Source organism: Lithobates pipiens, unplaced genomic scaffold (assembly GCF_037356315.1).
Source record: "Lithobates pipiens isolate NorthernLeopardFrog02 unplaced genomic scaffold, aLitPip1_a1.2 Scaffold_16, whole genome shotgun sequence".
NCBI lineage: Eukaryota > Metazoa > Chordata > Amphibia > Anura > Ranidae > Lithobates > Lithobates pipiens.
This window is the reverse complement of record NW_027507748.1, coordinates 136,540,739-136,561,371: the sequence shown is the minus strand read 5'-3', so window position 1 is coordinate 136,561,371 and position 20,633 is coordinate 136,540,739. Positions and strand designations below refer to the sequence as shown.

Here is a 20,633-nt window from a genome sequence, read left to right as displayed (position 1 = left end):
GTCTAATATCAGTACCTGACCTCACAAATGAGCTTCTGGAAGAATGGTCAAACATTCTCATGGACACATGCCTAAACCTTTTGGATAGGCTTCCCAGAAGGTTTGAAGCTGTTATAGCTGCACAGGGTGGGCCAACAGTCTTGCGTGGATGAAAAGATAAAAAGTAGCTGGAATAGTTTATTTTCCACAATAAAATGCTGCCTTCTGTGGCCTTCATGTGACCAAAAGACATTTGATCACATAAACTCTGCTAAACTGGTTTATCAACCATTCTGAGCTTTTTTTTATATTTTTATTGAAGATTTTATAACATACAACACTTATAACAACAGTGCTTACAGTATACAAAAGGAATGTTCAAATGTGCAATATGGCATTTCAATACTCTACAACTTTAACGGTATATCTCTGGTAGCCCCTGCCCGACAGGCACAATAGATTTGATCTCCTGCAGGAACCTACTGGAACTTGGAAACCCTTGAGATCTTCTGGGGAGGGGGAAGGGAGCAGAGCCCTGTCAAACAACTTAACTCCCCTCCTCTATTTAGGCTGTTTCGGGTTCAGCTAACCAAGCGTGCCAAACCTTGTCGTATTTCTTTGGGCAGCCCCTGTGTATGTAGGTATCCTTGTATAGGGGAAAGCTGTTATTCACCAGGTGTTTCCATTGCACTATGGAAGAGGGTTCTGGCTTTTTCCAATGCATAGCAATGTTCTTACGAGCGTAGAAGAGCAATAGGCTAATCATTGTACGTTTAGCAACGGACAGCACTATGGGTTCAGTAAGTCCCAGTATGCAAACCTCCATAGCCAAAGGCACAGTAGTCAAGGTGACTTTTTCAATTAGTTCCAACACCATCTCCCAGTATTGTTGGACCTTTGGACATTTCCAGAAAATGTGTGGAAAGTCCCCCGGCGAGGCGCCACATCGCCAAAATCCCGGGGAGTTAGAGGGGTTCATCCTGTGGAGTCTGTAAGGGGTGTAATAGGCCCTGTGGACAATTTTAAATTGCACTAGATGGTCTCGGATAGAAACCAGGGAGTTAAAAGGGAGATCCCATATATAGTCCCAGTCGTCGTTGTCGAGCGTTGGAAAATCAGTCTGCCATCTAGTTCAAAGTTTGTCAAGAGTCGGTAGTGACACGTTAATGAAATGTGAATATAGATGGGAGGTAGGTTTTCTGTCACAGCTGACTCTGAGTGTACTTTCTAGTTCCGACTGTGCCACAATACACAAGGAGTGTGGGAATTGAGCTGCAAACACGTGTGACAATTGAAGGTATCTGAATAAATAATGGTTTGGCAAATTATAAAGAGAGGACAGGCTGGGAGTAGAGAGTTTTTTGTCACGATATGTGACATAAGCTTAATACCGTGTCTAGTCCATGCATAGGGGTCAGGGATCTTATAAAGGTGGAGTAGGCTAGGTTTTAGCCATATCGGAGTGTTTGGAGAAATGTCAGTTCGCTTGCACTTTTCAATGGCCAGTCCCGCTCTCCATGTTCGCAGCGTAGCGAGCATGGAGGGTGTTAGAGGATAAGGGGCCTGAGGGCCTCGATAGATGAGAAATTGGAGGGCTTCCAGCGAATCGACAACCGTAGCCTCCAGCATGGTTGATGAGTTTGTTTTGTCCGGTTGTAACCATCAGGCCACTGTCACCAATTGTACAGAAAGGTAGTATTTATAGCAGTCTGGAAAAGCCATACCTCCCTGTGATCATGGTCTCATTAAGGTTGTCAGTCGATATCTGGGTGGTGAGGGGCCCCATATAAAAGAGGAAAATATCTGGTTTCGTTTTTTGAAAAACGACTTAGACAGCCATTGTGGAGAATGACGGAAAAGGTAAGTAAGTTTTGGGATAATCTTCATTTTAAGGAGATTTATGCGCCCCCAGAGTGACAATGGCAGACTGCCCCATGATTTAAGCGTTGACTGGGCTTCTAGGAGTACTGGGGTAAGATTCAGGACCATTCTGAACTTTAAAGTTTAAACTACAATGTGGATTCATGAAAACGTGTTTTAATAAATAGTATTGTTTTTCAGATTATTACTTCTGTTATTATTATCTCTCATAGTTACATAATCAGGTTGCATGCAGACACGTGTCCCTTTAAGTTTAAGAAAAAGACAAAAATGACTGAAAAACCTGCATTCTCAGAACTATAAACCCAAAATTGATCCAATTTCTGTACATTTAAAGGACCACTGCAATTTAGCGTATAGCACACTGCTGGCATTGTGGGTGTTAATTGTGCCTTATACTTCATTATGAAATTCAACCTCTAATCAGGCTCTCTAGCTTATAGTCCTCTCATCATAAAACTGTGGATGTACTGTCCATGACTGATTTTACCAACTGGAAACAGGTCTGACATCCAAGGTAAGGATCCTAACATAACCTCTGCCCTGAATAGTCCAGTTTAAACAATGAGCCTCTGCAATATGTGCGAGATTAGGTTTCCCTTGCTCACTTCTGCAGCCTCTTCTACCCAAGTATCCTCTCTATGGGGAATTCAATTAAGCACTTACAAAATGTTTTTGATGGTATGGCCTTCACCAGATTTAGAAAGCCCTGCCACCAGTTTTGGTAGCTTTACAGATTCAGGTAGTTCTTAATAGCAATAAAAATTCTAAATGAACCCTTTGCACACTGCTATATACCACTACATATTTTCAGCAAATGCTTGCAGAAAAACGTGGATTTTTTGTTCACATATATGTTCAAGCTGGTTAAATGTGTCAAAGTAACCTCTCTTTGGCCAGTCCGTACTCTACTCTGCAAAATGCCAAATACTTACTTGCTTCACAAAGTGGTGCTATGGCTGCACCAAATTCCAAAAGAATTACTTTCAGTTCATAAATAACAAAACTAAAGGTAAAACAAACTCTAATGCCGCGTACACACAGGCGGATTGTATGGCGTACTTAGTCCGTCGAAACACATTTCAGCGGACAATCCGCTCGTGTGTGGGCTTCAGCTGACTTTTTCAGCGTGCAGTCCGGAGTACTAAGTATTTTGGTTTTTTCGAAATTCTGTCCGTCGTACTTTGGTTTCAGCGGACAATACGGTCGTCAGTATGCTAGTCGGACTGACTAAGAATGACGCATGCCCAGAAAGGATTTACAGGGCGGAAGGGTGCTTTGCTGTGTCTTGGACTTCCTATTTCTAGTCCCGTCGTACGTGCTGTACACGTCATCGCGCAAGCTTTCGACGGACTGTTTGTGTATCCGTGTGTGGTCAAGTCCGTTCAGTGGAAAGTACAACGGACTGTCCGTCGGATTGTATGACGGACTAAGTACGCCATACAATCCGCTCGTGTGTACGCGGCATAAGCTGTCATACAGAGACAGACAAAGCGCCCCGCTCTGAATGTTGCTGTGTAGCAGAGCAGCATGTTTGCCACCGCTACCCCCTTCCCTCCCGGCCTGTTACTGGTGGTTACTAAGTTGCTGTCAGCTTCACAGGCCACACACTCCTAGTAACTAATGACACTGATAGTGGGCGGAGCCTAATGGGAAAACAGAGGGACTAGTACCCCACTAAGACAGAGAGGCTGCAACACCGCTCCAGGTGATACAATAGATGTACTGAAGATCTGGTGCTGGTCCAGTCTGTGAGCTGAAACACTATGAAAGTACATGCAAAAGAGGTGACCGCACTTCAATCTTAAGAAATATGAATGCTTTAATTGTAAAAATCCACACATTACATCAATAGACCACAATACAACAGGACTATAGCAGCAAGGTTAACATGTTTCAGGAACCAAATCGCTTAATCATAACATAACAGTTTAATCAAAACAGTTTATGATTAAGCAATTTGGTTCTTGAAACATGTTAATATTGCTGCCATAGTCCTATTGTATCATGGTCTATTGATGTAATGTGTGGATTTTCACAATTGAAACATTCATACTTCTGAAGATTGGAATGCGGTCCCCTCTTTTGCACATACTTTGATAGTTCCCCCACTAGGTCCACTCTCTCTTTGTGATTGACAGCAGGCATTGGGTGGAAAATATAGGCAACAGTAGGCTGCCTATTGGCGATGAAATCCGCACATTTCCTACTGTCAATCACAAGGAGAGCAAACCTGATGGACAAATTCTGTCTCTGAATCCCCTTCAGGCTCTGCCTGCCCAATTACAAAACTTCTAAGCCACTGCACTATATGTGTGATACCTGCGGTGGCAGGAAGGGAGCTAATCTGCACTGAAGACTAAATGTCCATATAGACACTCCAAGCTAATTTTGCCTCCACACGTGATGCTTGCTCCAAATTCTTGTACCTGTTTCCAAAAGGGATTCCCAAGTCTGTGCCTTTTGCAAGAACTAACATGTCTCTTCTAGCCAAATCTCCTCCTCCCTGTACTTTTTGCTAGTCATATTGTTTGCCTTCAGCAATAGCATGTCTCTCTTTACTTTTGCCTAGGGCCAGTAATACAGACAGTTTATCCCAGTCAGGTAAAGCTGAAGGCAGACCACAAACTGCAGCAAAAAAAGGGTGGGAGGAGCACCTACTTGGTTCCGTAGCAGTAAGTCAAAGAGGTGACACCTAGTGGCCTGATGTTATCATCCACAGCAGCTATTATAAAAGCAACGTGGCAGAAATCTTTTCCACTCCAAACCTTCCAATTAAAAATTGAGCAGGCCATGGCTCTGCATAGCAAGCAGCCCTAGTTGAGCCCTCTCCACTTACTGGTGCATTGTCTGCCCATGTGCTAAAATGTGTTTTATTTTTCTTAATGCAGAAGATGTGAACTGAAAAGCATTTTTGGGCAAAGAAAAAAAAGTAACTGTGTGAAATGTTGTCTTTCACATTTCCAAGATATTATACAGGTGTATAGTGTTACGAGTAGCCCTCGGTCACATGCTTATAAATACCTTATCCAGTAAAGAGATAAATGAAACAATGCTGTCATGAGTTTCCCCTTTCCCTGATGCTATAACAAACAGGGTCTGTCACCATGGCAGCTGAAGATTTTAATTGACATGTATCTAGCGAGTCTGAAATGGGGCAGCCTTCAGGTGAAGAGGAAAGCATTGCCTCTGCTATGGTAAACAGTCATAAATTGCCTTCTCTGATCCCAAACTATGCAGAGACATGAGCTGGCAGTACACTAATAGTTTTTTAATTGAAACAATTTGTATATAGAATGTTTGTTCAAGGGGTCAAATTTTGATGTTCATTTTTCGCTGAAGAACTAATTTCTAACAGTGAATGTGGTTAACATTTAGGAAAGTCCATTCATTTTAAAATCAAATTTTAAACAAAAATTTGAAGTTCTTTTAAGTTAAATTCACAAAGTCATTGACTGTACGATCAGACATTTCATACAAATGTTCATAAGAACATTTGGATATCTATTAGTGTATGGCCAGTTTTACGTTCACTTACTTGTATCTTTTACCGGTAAATGACAGAAGACAATGCATTGCTGCCATTTTTTTTTAAACACCATCAGTTCCCTCTTTGTCCCAGAATGGTGAAAGAGAGGTATATCTACATCAAGAGGAACGTGTTTAGCTTTAGAAATCCTCTTTCTTTAAAATGTATTTTATTGTGACATTTATTACATACTCCCTCATGAAACTACATACCCTTTCTTTTCTCTTTCTGTTCTATAGAACTGTTATATGAAGATGTATTTGCTGTATGGGAAGTTATATGGGCAGCCAGGCACATCTCCTCTGAGCATTTTGTGCTTTTCATTGCTTTAGCTTTGGTACAAGTTTATCGAGAAATTGTGCGAGACAACAATATGGATTTTACAGATATCATCAAATTTTTTAACGGTAAGTATGCAAGTTGATCCCTGCTACGATTGGCGCAATCACACAAACCTGGGGTTATGCACTTTATACATTGTGCAGGGTTTGATGGTGAATTTAATTTAATTTTTTGAAAAGACAACAGATGGTGTGGTTGATGGTTTTCATCCAGAACTGAAAGAATGTTGTAAATATTAGCTGATTGGATTTGAAGTTTTGTAAATGTGTCCAACAGTCCAATGACATGCTTTAAGTAATGTAGAGATTTGTATTTTCTTCTTTACAGTTAAATAATTAAATATATAATTTCAACAATAAATGTGCCCTTTTTTCTTGTTTATTTCTAATAAGAAACTAAAAAGTGTATCTAAAGCCAAGAACAAACATTGCATGTATTGCAGCTTAAAGTGGTAGTAAACTCATGTTGCATATTTTTATAATAAAGCTTACCTGTAGATAAAATAAATTTCCTAAACGTACTCTGTAGAAGATATTCTAGTAAGTAGCAGACGTTGATGTCACTGGCACATACGCTCTGACGAAATGGCTGGCATAGCTGCAGGAGTGACATCATCGCGGCTTGGCCAATGAAGCAGCCGCAGCCCATGAACCCGGAATCAAGACCCGGTGAAGATGGAAGCCTCTGCAACATGATAGCATGCTGCTGAAGGGCTTTGTTTTAATATAATAGTAAATTAATAATAATAATAATATAATTATTATATAATATAATTATTATGTAATAATATTTTTTTAGTATGCAATGCATACTTCACCTTACAGGAGGAAAAAAATGTTTTCAAAGAGTTTACTGCCGGTTTAAGGGGTCTTGGACATGTTGGCTGCATTCATTTTTTTCCCACGCTTTTTTCTTTTTTCTTTCCACCTGGTGATCCTGCACAAGACACGAGGGTGACAATCGAACTGTATCTAGGAGGAGCAGCATTTTCACTCCAGGGGGTGTATTTGGACTAAATTCCATCTCCTTGCCAAATTATATGGGGATGTAGTTTGTAGTCTACGGAGATAGCAAGGAACACTGGTAACTAATAACTGTCTGCAGAGAAAGACAGCACAATAATGTTTCAGCTCATGAGCGGCTGGATGGATGAACAGCTAAAGTGATATTAAAGGCAATTAAAAAAAAATCATACTTACCTGCTCTGTGCAGTGGTTTTGCACAGAGCAGCCCCAATCCTCCTCTTTTTGGCCCCCTCGCTGACGCTCCTGGCCCCTTCCTCCTGCCTAGTGACCCCGGAGTAAGTAGCTTGCTATGGAGGCACACAGCAGGCTTGCTTTCGATCCACTGCTCTGTATGTTTATTCACACACAGAGCCTAGAGCATAGAATGCATGAAGGTAAGAAACCTTGAGCCTTTACCACCACTGTGACAAAAAGGCTAGTGCACCCAAATCTGATAGGCTTAAGGTGCACTTGCAGCTTGAATTTTCTGGATTGCATATATTGTCATGTAACTTTTGGTAAACAAAAAACGTCATTCTTTTAGTGTTCATAGATTAAATTCATGTAAGTGTTTCTTTTTTTCTTTTTGTAGAAATGGCTGAACATCATGATGCACAGCTAATCCTGAGAATAGCCCGGGAACTTGTACATAAGGTGCAAACTCTAATTGAAAACAAGTAAAAAAAACTTCCACAATTAACTGGAGACTATGGAAAAGTAGAATCAACATCAAGAGGTGCTCCACAGGGCCTTCAACTGTGTCCAGCAGCAATGAAACGCAAACCACCTTTCTAACCTATTTTATGAAAAAAACATAACATCAATCGAAATAAAAAGATAGATGTCCTGCCTTAGTAAAACAAAATGCATATCCGACACACATAGGTGGTTCTTTTAAGCAGGAAAGGAAAGAAATGGTAAACGTCTTCTTTGTTTGTGCACTAATGAACTCTGCTGCTGGAGTGGTGGATAAATCATCTTGTCTTCTTAGACTGATACCCTATCCTTTATTGGCCAAGGAATTTATAAAAAGATGTTTCTGTTGACCTTATCAGGGGATACATGCCATCTACCACCATTTTACTAATCATGATGAAAAATGTTTTGTATACTTTTGTTCAGCATGCAGCTGTATCTCTGTATTATCCCACTGTGATTGCCATGAAGGGCTGTTCAATGGCACCCTGGCATGAAATGGGCTGTTTGATGTAAAGTTAATATATGCTACCAATACAGGACATCTGCAAACCAAACTCCCATGAGCACTCACATTTATAGGATCATCATGTGCCTATTTTGTAAGCATGTCAGTAAATCGTCTATGGTTGCCTGTGTAACTGACAGATGAATCTGGTTAGCGCCTTGGTTGGAAGTTAGAGTCGGTGCAAAATAAGTTTTGTACGAGCCAAAGTCATCAGGGTATTGAGAATTGAGGAGTTTGGTGCTTATGTGATGTCACTTCAGGTTCTGATTAGCGCTGATCAAGTCACTCTGAAAAAATGTCAAAAGTGTTTCAGGCTATTTTAAAGAAAGGGTTAATTTGTGCCCATTATTTTTATAAAAAAAACAGAACTAGAATGACATTATCGAACATGGAATTTAAATTATCCTTCTCAGGAGGAAAATAATTTATTTTACAAAGAACAACATCCTCCAATAGGTCCATAACGCACACTTAAAATTGGACCAGGTTGTAAAATAAAGTTTTTAGTTTATATTTTAATCAATTGCCCTCTGCCAGATTGTTGTTGGTTTAGAGAAGGCTGTCTTGTATGTGGCGATATCATTTGATATGGTAAGCCAGGTTTTCATTAGAAAAGCTGCCGTTAAATTCCCACTCATAATATCTCAGCATATCATGATTTGTTAATATGATTGCAGTATTAATGGAGCCTGAGTGGGGACACGGCCATAATGCATGATGGCTGTATGCATGTCCTTTGTGATTCTAAAGGTTCTTTTACTGTGTTTCATTTATCAGTTGATATAAGTAATTATGTTATGTCTGTCTTGTCCTTGCTTAGATATTTAACAATATACAGTATGTGTGCCTGGAAGTCGCTGCTAGCAAATTCCTTTTTTCACAAATAATAAGATGTCAGGCTGAACCCATACCTCTCACATGCCTGGTTTTGGTATGATCCAATCTTACTAGGACTAAATAATATCCATTTCTCCTGGTTCACAGTAATGTGACTAGGCCTGGATTGTGTTGCCTGTAGGTAGCACATAGCTGTTTAGTTGGAGAACCTCAATAAACAAAAAACACATCAGGCAGCTGCCGAAACTGGTAGTCAAGGATCATATTAATATTAAAAATATTCCCTGCTGCTCACCTTGATCTATAGTGCGTCCAGAGCTGGACTTGCCTTATTTCTGCATATCCTTTTTGTTACACATGGTGTTTGTCTTTTCTTTTAATACCATGTGCTGCTTTTGCATTCCCCAATCACAAAAGCTGGATGAAGTTCTGTAGATGCTAAACCTCAGAACATTGGATTTACACAATACATGGCCTATACCAATGTTTCCCAATTTGAGTCCTTAAGTACCCCCAACAGATCATGTTTTCAGCCCTTCCATTATTTTGCACAGGTGATTTGATCAGTTTCACTGCCTTAGTAATTACCACAGTTGTTTCATCTGAGGGAAATCCTGAAAACATGACCTGTTGGGGGTACGTGAGGACTGGAGTTGAGAAACATTGGCCAATAAAATTGATGGCGAACATTGGCACCCCAGATGTTTTGGAACTACATTTTCCATGATGCTCAGTGTAGTTGAACATTATGGGAAATGTAGTTCCAAAACATCTGGGATGCCAATATTCGCCATCACTGGCTTATACAATACAAACTTGACAGCCCTTTTTAAACTAGAAATCAATAATAAATTAGACCATGTTCAATGCTGACAGTTTATTTTCTTCTCAATATACTGTATGTATTTTGTTGACACCAACCTCTTTACCACTTTAGAATAAAACTTTTTAAGAAATTGGCAGATTATCTTTTCTCAATGGGGCTGGCATGGAATAGAAATGAAGTCATTGCCCTTGTCCCACAGAGTTCATGTTTCAAGTCAAACAAGGTTTCCGATTGCTGTAGGTAACAGCACCACTTTTGCTCCGGTTATATATTATACTTGTATCTTGTATTTTTGCCATGATAAATTCTGGACATATTATTAACTTTAGTAGTAAATCTACAGGTTTGTCAATTAAAAGAATGTGCAATGGTCATTTGAAAAGTGCAGTAGCATTAGAAATTAGACTCTTTTTTTCAGTCTGATTAGTTAAGAGATGATGTTTGATTGGTTGCTATGGACTTCTGCACTTCATAAATGGTCACTGGACATTTATGTTTAATAAAACCATAGTTATTTTGATAAAACATTAATCATTAAAAATGTGTTCTAGCTCAACCTGTCCCAACTATTCATGTCATCACCGGTCACATTTGTATCAACCTTTTTTACTGCTGTTGTATTTTGTTGTATGGTGTTTTCATAATTTTAAAATATATTTTCTTTACACTGATGGATGCAAAGACCAAAAGAGAAGGGAACAATATTGCTAATAGACGTTAATTATGAATGAATTTAAGGACCTTTGTGAATGTATTGAAAAACAAGATATACAGTATGTTTTTTTATTTTTACACTTGTCTACCTTCGTATTCTATCGATCTTCCTAATTTTAGAAGCAAATATGGATAACTTATTTTAACACAACCAATAGATCTTCTTAATTTAGGATATTGTGTTGTTTTTAGAAATAAACATTAGCTAGGAGCAGACAAATACAGGTAGTATTCATGAGTCAATCAGTTAAGATAGTAGCCATCTAGTAAATTGAAAAAGTAACTACACTTTTGTTGAGAAAAAAACTCCCTTTGGGGTGGTTCATGTACATTGCAAGGAATTTAAAAATTGTTGCAGATTCCTGCCTTTTGTTATTTTGAAGAAATAGTTATTTGTCTGTGTCCATGTGCAAAGTGAATATGAATGGGAATGACTTTATAATTATCAACCAGCTGCTACACTTGCAGGGTTCTAATGAGGATGGCAGGGTCTGCGTCCATTTAGACATGATTTCCTTTTGGGAGTCTCGCCAAAAATGACATTTTTGTTTTAGAGGATGCCCAAAATCTGCATCTGGGAAAATCAGTAAGCCAATCACACAAGCAGGAAATTACATTTCTGGGGGTTCCATGCACCATCTGTGTACAGAACGCCCCTAGGTTACCATTTTGAATTACATTTTACAGAAAATTAGAGTGCTGCAGATTAAAAAGGAAAGATAATTTTTTTAATAACATTCAATTACAATATGTTGTGTAGCAATTATATGTGCTATATAATTATTCATATTTTTTAATCTGCTATTTTTTTCCCATGAAAGTGGAGTTACCCTTTAAGGAAGCAGAGGGAATATTTATACCCAGCAAAAAACAGTCTGAAAAGATTGGGTGCCAGCTTTAATTTTTTTAGACTTGGGGTACGTAGATGCTCTGATTTTACCAGCCCTATCACAAGCACAATAGAAACCTAATGAAGTAAACAAGCACTGATGGAATTCTGCAAACCTCATGTTTGGGTTTAGCAGCCATAGCTGCACAGATTGTAAGCAGAACCAGCTACTGTATGAATATTAAAATGTTTAGAACACAGTGTCCCTCATGTTTAAAGATTTGTTTCTTTCAATTTAACTTATCTCTCTCTCTTTTTTTTTTTTTTTTAGAACAAATATCATACTTACCTGCTCTGTGCAGTGGTTTTGCACAGAGCAGCCCCCATCTGCCTCTTCTCGGGTCCCCCACCAGTACTCCTGGCTCCTCCTGTCTTCGAGTACCCTCCCAGAAAGCAACTTGGTAGGGGGAGTACTTGTGCACTCCCAAGCCCTGCTGGCTGTGTCCATAGACAAAGATAGCAGGGCCTTGCTCCGCCCCCCTGCATCATAAGATTTGATTGATAGCAGCAGGAGCCAATGGTTCCCACAGCTATCAATCTGTCCTTTGAGGAGGGAGAGCAGAGAGAGCCACTGCTCTTGTTTACAGTGCTGAATCGAAATCAAGCTCAGATAAGTATAGGAGAGGTTGGGAATCCTGGAAAACAGAACTTTTTTTTACCCTAATTCAGAGAATGTACTAATATTAAAAATCTTGAGGCTTTAAAACCACTTCAAGCTCAGTTTCAGTTTAGCTGTTACTTAGCAATGCCAGCCATGACAAACATTAATGGTGTTAACCTTATGATATTCAGCTCTTTTAGTTGTACCACTGAATGATAGTGATATACTTTCTTGTGAAAACATACTGGCTACAGAAAGACCATAGTAAGGACCTGTGTCTGCAGGCTTTTGATCACTTCATATGGGTTTTGCCTTCCCATACAAGTATATGCGAATGCAGAACCTGCTTGGAACAGGTCAAATGGGGGTCAGAATCAATTAAAGCGGAGGTCCACCCTAAAGTGGACCTTCCGCTCATCGGAACCCTCCCCCCCTCCGGTGCCACAATCGGCACCATTCAGGGGGGAGGGGGTTGCAGTTACCTGGATAATCCAGGTAACTGCACCCACTTCCGGGACAGCTCTCTGCGGAAAGGGGCGTAACTTACGCCCCTTTCCGCAAGTGCCCGCCCCTTCTCGCAAGTGCCCCGCTGCCTGCTGGGAAACACACAGCTCCCAGAGGCAGTGGGGAGCGTCCTTATTGCGCAGCGCAATTCGCGCATGCGCAGTAGGGAACCGGGAAATGAAGCCGAAAGGCTCCATTTTCTGATTCCCATACCCAAGATGGCGGCGGCAGGACCCGACAGACGACCTAGCGATCGGCTTCGGGTGCCGACATCGCGGGCGCGCTGGACAGGTAAGTGTCACTATTTTAAAAGTCAGCAGCTGCAGTATTTGTAGCTGCTGGCTTTTAAAAAAAAAAAAAAAACGCGGAGTCCCGGTGGACTCCCGCTTTAATTTGTTAAAATTTCAGAAGAACCTCAAACCTTGATGTCAAACTGATACCACTGACATAAGGCCAAGGCTCATCTGAACAGACACTTACTTTGGTATCTTCTGCATTCATAACACAAAGAATACAAAACTGACCATACAAATACAGATCAGGCCATTCAATTCAAATCTGCTCAATAGAACTGGTCCAATCAAGTCTTCATTTTAATATATACAGTAATTATATTATTATATACTATTTTAAAGTTGAACTCTTTGATTTGGCATGTAATTAGTTTTACTATAGTTTATTCAGTTATCATCAAATTAGACCAGCAGAAAGATAACATGCCTGAAAATCAAGATGTGCATTTGTATTATAACATTGGACTGAAGATTGATTTACTGAATGAAACCCATTGCTAAATTATACTCACTGTGTGAAGGGTGATTGGCTCTCACAAAGCATAAAGTTATTGAGACAAAGGCAGATCCATGTAATTGTTATTATTTTTTTTGGAATTGCAGTGATTTGCAATCTATTGTATTTCTCAAGAAAAACTTAATTACAAGTGGAAAGCACAGGGATGCACATTAGAAGAATGTTGCTGCTCCTTCATAGTCCAATTAGCAAGAATGACATTGGTGTGGATCAGTTATAAAACTATTTAGCTTTTTTGTAGTCAAAAAATGTGAGGTCGCTTACCTACCTATGCAGTATAGCAGGGATCTCCATATCATAAGACTTGCTGAAATAAGTTGCAAATCTTTTCACATGTAAAGCAGTATACCTTAAGTGTTTCAACTGTCCTTTTAGCTATCTTTCCAGAACTCAGCCTTACTACTTTTGAATATTTTATTGAATCTGGTATAAGGTGTATTCTCAATAGCATCACATAATACACCATTTTATACTTCATATTTTGCAAGATTATCCTAAAATTATAGTAGAGTGTGGTGTTGTTTTTGGCAATTGTGACCGCAGCCAAGCATGATGGTAACTAGAAAATTGAAAGTCTATTTGGAATAGGTTACTTTTCCACTATACTGCCACATCATATCTTGATATCTTGATTCATGCATACCTCTAGTTAATGTACCCAAACATATCTTTTATTATTGTTAAAAAACATTAGTCATTTTAGAAGTACAGGAACAATTTAAGACCATTTAACAGCCCTATATTATTTTGAATATTCTACTCTTTATTATTCTTGATGTAATTTCCATACAAAACTAGAAGTGGAATTCGGAAAGTTTTTTCAACATTGCAAGGGAGTAAAGCTGGTTAACATAATAACCATAGACATGTTTTCACTTTTAGTAATCTCTTTAGAATAAATAATTCTGTGATTTACAAGGAAACATATTCATAATGCTACCACCTAATAAAATGGTTAAAAGGTTAAAGCCAAATCCCCCGTACACACAATCAGAAATTTGGCAAGCAAAAGTCAGATGAGAGCATTTGGTCGGAAATTCCAACCATGTGTATGCTCCATCGGACTATTGCTGGCAGAATTCCCGCCAGCAAAAGATTGAGAGAGCAGGTTCTCAATTTTTCAGTCGGAAAAAGTTCCGATCGGAAGTTCCGATAATCTGTTGCAATTCCGACACGCAAAATTTGAAGCATGCTTTGAAGCATTGAACTTAATTTTCTCGGCTAGTCATAGGGTTGTACGTCACCGTGGTCTTGACGGTCGAAAGTTCTGAGAACTTTTGTGTGACCGTGTGTATGCAAGCCAAGCTTGAGTGGAATTCGTATGCTCCATCTGACTTTTACTGGCGGAATTCCCCCCAGCAAAAGATTGAGAGAGCAGGTTCTCAATTTTTCAGTTGGAAAAAGTTTTGATCGGAAATTCCGATCATCTGTAGCATTTCCGACACGCAAAATTTGAAGCATGCTTTAAAGCATTGAACTTAATTTTCTTGGCTAGTCGTAGTGTTGTACGTCATTGTGTTCTTGACAGTCGAAAGTTCTGAGAACTTTTGTGTGACCATGTGTATGCAAGCCAAGCTTGAGTGGAATTCCATTGGAAAAACCATTCAAGTTTTTTCCGACGGAAAATCCAATCATGTGTACACGGCATTATAAGTGTAGTTAAAATGTAAAAAAGGAGGAAAAAAAAGAGGAGTCAGCTTATGAGACACATTCTAATGACTGTAAGTTATGTCCCTTGTGCTGATTTCTATGTTTTTAATTTTAGCTACACTTAGACTACATTTAGCTAATATTTCCCTTATGTTTGGATTGCTGTTGCAGATTTTCCATCTCCCTGTTTGATGAAACAGTTGTCACAAGGACAGTGAGTGACGGGAAATCTTGCTGTAGGAGCCCCAGATACCTGTAAAAACCAGACAATGATTTTAATCTATTCCTATTCCTACTCTATCCAAAGCTAAGAACTTAGTGTTTTCAAAAGGAGTTCAACAATGGCTGCCCACATATTTCTTTGATTATGATTATCAGAATTTAAATCATTACCTAACGAGTGCGGAAGCTGTGTAGAACAGTGCCTGGCAGCAGTTGATGCAACAGGTTCTCTTGTTATGCTGCTGGTGCTGAAACCAGGTGCTTATCTACTCAGTAGCTACATTTTGTATAGGGTTAAGTAAACCCTACTAGCAGAACCACATCATTCCATTTACCCTACATTGTATGGAGCTGCAATACACACAATGTGCACACAGGGCCTTTTATACAAAGACCAAAATTTCAGTTTTGAGTATTTTTTAAAGCTAATCTGGACAACTTTAACACCGTATTTAAGCCATAATGTAATGCTGTGCCAATTTAGAATAATTTTATACTTTTATTGCCAAACATTTGGTTGGCAATTTATGCCACCCATAATTTATTATGTTTAAAGCAAAGAAGCTGGAAGCTGGGAAAGGACATTCCTCTAATTGGCATACTATCTGTATTTTACATTTTTTCAGTTTTTTTTTATCCATTGGTGTTTTATCAATCTATATTCTTTCAACCTTTACTTTTATTTTACTTAGACACTGAAAACTACATACTTTAGTGACTAAATAGTGGGGAAAGGCAATGAAATAAAACACATTTTTTAAATAGGCTTCATGACTTATTGAGCACATGAGACATAGCCTGTACAGGACTACATTTCAGTCCTGACGCTTCCTGTCTTTAAGATTTCAGGTACATACTTTAACAAATTATAAAGAACTGGATATTTTTGTAATATAATATGAATGTTTTCAGTATGCGTATTATTAAGATATTAATGGCAGCCTTTACTATAAAAGTTAGTCTTTTATGACATCTCTCCCACCACTGTGCCAATCTCTGGGCACATCGCCCAACATTTATTGTATACTGTTGTTGCTTTCTTTTTACATTTGGAAATGAATGTTACCCATCCCCGAGCACTGCCATTTACCAATCAGATATATTTATCTTTAAATGTAAAATATAAATAAACCATGGTTGGAACTTTTGTGAGTAAACCTTTGTGTCTTGTTATTCCTTTATTTAATGTTACTGTTGTTTTAACAAAAAAAAGTAATATCAGCTATTGATACAGAATCACTGAGATCACAGAATTTATTTTACTCATATAGTGAGTGTTAACTGTTGACTTAAAGTGTTACTAAACCCAGGACCCTGCATTCACTATATCTGGTCTCCCACAGTACACAGAACATGGAAATGCAATTATTTTGGTAAATAAATGAAAAAATGCAGAAGAATTTTATAGACGCTTAACAGTGGTCTCTGGATATTAATCTACACAAACACAGGGGGCACCGATCGAAAATACATCTAAGGAAATACATTTCAAATTAAAAGGACAGAAATACCAAAGGTAAATGTCCAGGTTTAGTCCAGTGCTCTCTGGATATTAGGTTGTTTTAATGATCACATCTGGGCCCCTCTTTATATCACACTATGAGCATCTTTTCTATTTTAGTTCATATAAATTGCTAAATACCTTTTCTCATCAGTAGTTAGAGCAGTCTTGTAATGTCTGTGATTGATTGTCTGGTTAAAGCTTGTAGGAAGAGTTTTTATTTTCCCACGATTGTCCTATGAGAATGTAGAACCCCTGACCCTTTGTCTGGACAGTGCTGATTGGCCCTATGCTGATCACATGCACTCTCCCAAGAAAAGAAAAGAAAAAACAACTCTCTGGCAACACACACCAAATTGAGCATGTGCAGCTTGTCCCTTAGAGCTGTAAATATCAGGAGATATATTGGAGATTGTGGAAGAAGGAGAGGATCACAGAAGACAGGCCCACACAGCCATTTTACACAAATAACCCCTTATGTTCCATAGTGAGTATAACAAGCATGCCTAACTGCATATACAGAATGATTTTACTGTTGTGGGTTTAGTAACACTTTAATGGTTTATTTTTTGACCAATTCAGACTGGCTCCAGTACAATACTAAAGAATACTGTAGAAGATCCCTATACATAAAATATCCAGCAAAGCCATGCCTGAAAAAGAAGAAGGCAAATGCATACCTTTCCTGCTGCCTGTGCTGTGGAACACTGCTCTGATGCTGTGAAATTGTCCTATGAAGTCTGCTGGGAAACCGACGCTTCTGGGAATGTCAATCATCTAGGTCCGCTGTAGCTCTCACTGTTTCCTTCCTCTGACTTCAGCTACAGTATACAGTAGGGATGAGGAGAAACCACAAAGTACTGTGGGATCTAGAAGTTCAGCATTACTGAGAGTGACGGTTTCCTAGAAGACTTTGGAGACAATTTCAAAGCATTGCAGTAATGTTTGGCTAAAGGGTCAACCGTAAAGTATTTCACTTCTTCACCCACATCCTCATGGATTTTAATATGGTGACACCGTGGCCATGTCCATGCAGCCACTGTGTCACCTTTTTACATCAATGGTACTGCCTGCACAGGGATGCGAGGAACATCTGTGCACCCTGAGTGGGTAAACACAGCCCTGCAGGGTCATACAATATAGTACACCCTGTGGAAATCAGGCCTTAGGTATGATTTTGACACATCTACAGTAGTTTGCTTGGCAACAAGATAACTTTAAGGAGAAACAGTTACAAGTAGGCTAACATAAAAATATGAATATTCAGTCTGAATTACTGATAATTGTGCATTCTTACATATTCGTATTTGCCCACTTGTTTAGTCTTAACTATTTTGTCTACACTAACATTTCATCTTAACAAGACAATGGGGGTGATTTACTAAGAATATGGCACTGCACCAGTTCATACATTAATTAGTGCGCTGGAAAAGTCATCAATTGAACGCGCGAACCGGCACATTTTGAATCGCAAATAACGATAATAAATAACCGCAGATGTACTCTGCAACTGACGCTAAGGTAACTGCGGTTTTCTCATTGATAATAGCTTATGCCTAATGCAATTGGTTCATTTCATCTCATTGTATGTGTCTTGTTAGACAGTTAGTAGGTGTACTCAGTTAATTAACCCTTTTGATGCTAATCTCATTCCTATCACTTCTAATATATCTTTGAAATTTGTTTTTTTCTTTTTTTACCCAAATCTTTCAATACATTACAAAGAACAGAGAAGTGTTTCTAAACCCAATAAATTCATATTTTCAGATATTGATCTTTAAAGGTGACCATACACTGCAATCAGTTAGATCTTAAATAAATTAGATTTAGTGCAATAGCTTGTTTTATTTCCTATATTTTGAATTGTTAAAGTGCGTCTTCCTATGACCTATTTTGCCTAAATATCGAGTTGTACAGAGATTGGCCAAGTGCATGATCATAGCGCATGACCATCTTAAGTAAATTTGGAATGTAAATGTGCCATGACCCACTTTTCCTAATGATATTTCTTGGGCATTATACAAGTCACATGAAAAAACACCTTTTTTCGAAACATGCTAGAGCAGTGGTTCTCAACCTGGGGGCTGGGACCCTCTTGGGGGGTCGAATGATGATTTTCCAGGGGTCACCGAATCCTGGACTGTTCCTGAAGTCTGCACCACTCTCACAGCCTTTTTGCGGCCGCCCAACGGGGCTGTCCCTGGAGCCCGTGGCCACCCAGCTTGGCTGTTCCTGGAGCCCGCAGCCGCCCATTCAGCCTCTTCGCAGTTGCCCATTCAGTTCAGTTCAGGGCTGGGGGGCAAAGGTTAGAGGTCAGCTGACTGGGGAGGAATGGGAAGTGGGTGGGAGGGGCTGGAGGAGACCCAGTGCACTGAAAGTTGCTGTAGATCCGAGGGGGACATGCAAGGAAAATTAAAAACAGCATTTTAGCTTGCACATAATTAAATGATAAAATCCACAGAGCTTCCACTCATTTCAGATCTACCCCTTAGATTTAGAGCAACCGCACTTTCAAGTGCACTTGCAGTGCAAAGTGGATTTTCCTTTTTGTACATAACACCCCCCCCCCCCCCCCCCCCCGTCTCCTTATTTTGGCATAGGTGTGACTGCTACGAGACACCAGAAAGTCGGAGACACAGTGAAGTCAGGGACACAGTGAGTAACACTACCTGTGATTATAGCTGCCCACTACAGTTCTCAGATCAGCAGGTGACCTTGATCAAGGGCACCTAAGTTGGCTGATCAGAACTCCCCACCACCAGCACTGCTACTCATTCCACTCCCCCGACCAAGGAGTAAGAGAAGGAATAAAAATAGAGAATATATGAAAGAGAGAAGAAAAGAGGGGGAGGAACAAAAAAGGAGAGAAAGAATGTGAGAAAGAACAGGAAAGATGGCTAGATGGGGATAAAAACAAGAAATTAGGATAGAGAGAGATAAAAGGGACAGAAAGGAGAACAAAAAGAAAGAGTGGTACATTCTATAATGTACATTAAGGGGTGGAAGGGACTCAGAGAGCGCTAAATTTCCATGGGTTAGGGGTGAAAATTTCTTGTCTTGCCTTGGGTGCTGACAACCCACGTTATGAAATTTTTTTTACTGTTAGGGGTCCCCACAACTTGGGAAATTTTATCAAGGGTTCACTAGTGAGGTTGAGAACCACTGTGCTAGAGTGATAAGGAATCTTCAAACTACGGCTCTCCAGCTGTTGTGGAACCACATGCTGTGAGGCATTGTAAAACGTTGACATTCACAGACATGACTAGGCATGATGGGAACTGTAGTTCCTGAACAACTGGAGGGCCGTAGTTTGAAGATCCCTGTACTAGACCATTATTATACCTCCAGAATTGTGAGTGTGTCACCTACCAACTTCTCTCTGGTGGTGAACACAAGAACCTACATCTTTAGATATAGATATATCTATATATATACACACACATTGAAGCAGGAAGCAATATACACTGGCCAGGAAGTGAATCTGTACACAGGAAGTAGGTGTGTGTTTTGAGGCCAAATCATTTAGACATATACACATGACCCACACAAACAATACCCAATGTAAAAATAAATCAAAAATGATCTTAATTTGCAAATAAGGATCATCTCTTCCTCAGGGAACAGTGAGCGGGGCATAGTGGTGGGAAGAAATTAGCAGCAGTATAAGCAACTTCCTGGAGGGGTGATGTCATTCCTGTGTGCTGGCCATATATGCGCCATGGGTACATACCTTCGTGCACACAGCAGTTGCGCATCTCACATACACAGCGGTCGAGCATCTAGATGCAGGAACCCACTTTTTATGGAAATTAATATTAAAGCCAGATGCAGATTTCCAGGACTGGACTAACAAATATTTATAGTGAAAGGCAACAGGTGTTTTCTATTAAGCAAGGTATAAATGGGCCATTGACATGCATCACAGTTGAACTTAGAAATGTGTATTTGCAAAGTTAAACTAAATGAAATCCTTTCTTTTTTTTGCTTGGGGATAGAGTGCAGAGGGATTAGAAGTCTTGTCAGTTTTTGGGGATGTCTGCACCCCTGATAGGGTGAAGAAAACTCCTAAATGTTACCAGTTTTTCCTTCAAATTTATTCACTTCCTGTCACATAGCCAAAGCGGAAGTGAGGGTAAAACC

At 39.5% G+C, this 20,633-nt stretch overlaps 1 protein-coding gene across 2 annotated transcripts in view; it reads left to right on the top strand.

Annotated features, from left to right (window-relative positions):
• The window catches only part of SGSM2 (small G protein signaling modulator 2), a 550,156-nt gene extending 534,007 nt beyond the window's left edge, over positions 1–16,149 (top strand). For both annotated transcript variants that reach the window (XM_077480502.1, XM_077480501.1), the window contains 2 exons: positions 5,629–5,796; positions 7,328–16,149. In XM_077480502.1, the coding sequence (XP_077336628.1) occupies positions 5,629–5,796; positions 7,328–7,416 (257 nt within the window). In that variant the 3' untranslated portion in view covers positions 7,417–16,149. The remainder of the gene's footprint in view (positions 1–5,628; positions 5,797–7,327) is intronic.
• The last annotated feature ends 4,484 nt before the right edge of the window (positions 16,150–20,633 follow it).